The 2,709-nt window shown below is 37.4% G+C and overlaps 1 protein-coding gene across 1 annotated transcript; it reads left to right on the forward strand.

Moving 5' to 3' along the window:
• The first annotated feature begins 670 nt into the window (after positions 1-670).
• On the forward strand, positions 671-1,312 carry LOC108374221 (uncharacterized). The gene is made up of 2 exons (XM_017630198.1): positions 671-786; positions 883-1,312. Exons 1-2 carry the CDS (start codon positions 671-673, stop codon positions 1,310-1,312), a joined length of 546 nt encoding a protein of 181 aa, XP_017485687.1.
• Positions 1,313-2,709: the final 1,397 nt, after the last annotated feature.

Consider the following 2,709-nt stretch of genomic DNA (forward strand, 5'->3'; position numbering starts at 1 on the left):
GCTGCCGGAAACGAAGGGCTGGCTTATTTGCTCATTATGGCTGCCGAAATGTGCACAATTAGGCGATATTCAAATTTGCTGCCATACTACGATGAAAACAGGTAAAATTAAATATTTGAACACCTTTGGCGACGCGCACAAATGCAAATATAGGAGCACACATATTGGGTGACAGCCCACCAATATTACTATATACTTATGTATGTATGTGCCATTGCTTTTGCAAACAAATTTGCGCTAACGCTGGCGTGCATAATACCCTCCTTATGACGCATAGTTTGTTTTAAGCCCATTAGTAGCATGGCAAGGCTGACTGTATGCGGGTGGTTTGCGGCAAGTTGGTTAGATGGCTTTGCCAGACATGAGTTGCCACTTTCGAGTCGCACACCTATCAAGTGAAAATGACAAACAACCGGAATAAAATAAGAAAATTCTAAATTTCTCCTTCAATTAATCACATTTTTATTAGATTTTTAAATTTACTACATACTTGGGAGGGTAGATCCCGCAGCCCAGGTCGTTAGCGGGCAATAAATTCAGTTCGCTACAAACTAAAGGGCAGCGTAAGAATAATATCAGAGTTCGACAAGCCGTGAGTAGAGCAAAGAGTATGTAAACAAAGTCAATATATTAACGGCGCTACCAGCTAACCAAATATAGGCCAGTGGCAATGGGAAATTTCTACAGCCAAGTATGGCCGAGCAAGAGGAAGGAGCCCAAGTTATATGTGACACCCACTCCGAAAAAGGCCACAGTTCTGAAGGCCGTTGAAGATATACAAAAAGTGTAAGTCGCATATATCGAAAGAAGCTGCCATCCATCTGATTTAAGCGCTTTAACTTCTCTCCCTCTTTTTTGCGTTTCGCTTCATAACCGCCATAGCACACCCGAACAAATGGAGGAGCAATTCGAAAACATTTTCCGCGCCTCCCACAAACAGCTGCGCACAATGACGCACAATCCCTGCGGCCAATTATCGATACGCATCAAGCAATGTCTCGATGAAAATGTCCAGCAAATGTCCAAGTGTTTTGCTGTGATGGATGAATATAGGATTTGTGTGAGCAATATGATGGCCGAGAAGCTGGAGGATGTAGTGACGGATTTTGACAAAAATGAAGGAAGCGCACGAAACGGCGGCAGTTCAGCTTTGCTAAGAGAATATGACGATGGCGAAGAGGCGGATGCTTTGATAGAAGAGCTTGAAAAGGAGCTTAAGCGACGGGTTGAGGAAACGGAATGTGGACAAGAGGAGAGACGGCGAGAATATCAACAAGAATTCGAGAATGAAGGATCAAACACGTGCGCTTAAAGATAGTAGACATGGGGTCATTGATATAATCATAATATGTATGTATGTATGTGTGGATATATTTTTTAAGACATTATTTTTGACAAAAGCATGTATAGCCTTAATACAAAATCTTCAAATGATCTGATGTAGCAAATAATACATAACTAAAGACATAATTTAACGTATTTTAACTGAAAATAACATATAATACTCAGTTTAGGTAGGCAATTAATCGATTAATTAGCCAAACCCTCTCGGCTCGGCTAGTTCGATTTACCATACAAAATTTATTATTTGTCTATTAAATGCTCGATGAAAGCTTAATTGAATTCAATTTTGATTTTGGCCCTATTTATAAGCAAAAAACACTAAGCTTTACCTAAAACTTAATACATGATACCTCACGGGTGGCGAAGTGAATGAAATTAATGCGGTAAAAACAAACTCGCCAACGATCATCGCTGCTAGTTAACTTTGTTATATATTTTATTTAACTTTTTTGGTTTCATTTTATTTTGTCTTATATAATTTAATGTTTTGAAAGTCGAGATTTTTTTGTGCAATTATCTGTTTATGCTTCACAACCATGGCGCAATAAACAGGTGAAGTAATAAAACAGCTTTCTCACTTTATTTTCTGACATTCGGCTGCCTTATAGTCAAATTTTAAAAGCAATTTTTCAAATAAGGCAGTGTCAAAATCTTTCTTCTCGCTCTCATTACTTCACCTGGTATAATTCTATAAGCTATAACATCCAAAATAATTCGAATTTCAAAAAAAAAATTCTTTTTTGATTGTGAAGCTCGACCTTCGATAAAATGGTGGCCCACTGCACATATTTTTTTACTCAATATTTATTTTAAATTTCTGGAGTTTAATTTTATTAAAAAAATGTCCGCACTATAATTACAATAAAAAATTAAGAGAAGTAATAATTGACTGAATAAAAAAAAAACTCAATGCAAATCCTACTGGCCGCGAGGCTCGAACCCACCATCTTGCGTTCCGCATTTCTGCCGTCTGTCAGAGTATAATTTTGATCAGATAAACTAGAGAAAGGCCGTTTCGCAGATAGCCAACGCCTGAAAAACCAAATGAAAATAAGCGATTTCTTAAAAAGATATTTGGCTATGTTCAAAATGTACTTGGTTGTAACGAATGTACCTGCCAATTAAAAAGAAATACAATTGCGCCTACTTTTCAACGTTGCCGCCTGACTATGCCATAAACGATCAAAATTGGTTACTTAAATAGAGTTATGCAACCCTGTATTGTTACAAAACAACAATCAGCTGTTCAGCTCAAAACGTAAACAAATAAACAAACGCAAACAAACAACAGTGGTGCCACTTATTTGGCATATTTCAAGAAAGGTGATCTGAAAGCCAACGAAAGTTGATAGGCATTTAAGTAAA

Source organism: Rhagoletis zephyria, unplaced genomic scaffold, assembly GCF_001687245.7.
Source record: "Rhagoletis zephyria isolate East Lansing unplaced genomic scaffold, Rhagoletis_zephyria_1.1 Rzeph_scaffold_07471, whole genome shotgun sequence".
NCBI classification, from domain to species: domain Eukaryota; kingdom Metazoa; phylum Arthropoda; class Insecta; order Diptera; family Tephritidae; genus Rhagoletis; species Rhagoletis zephyria.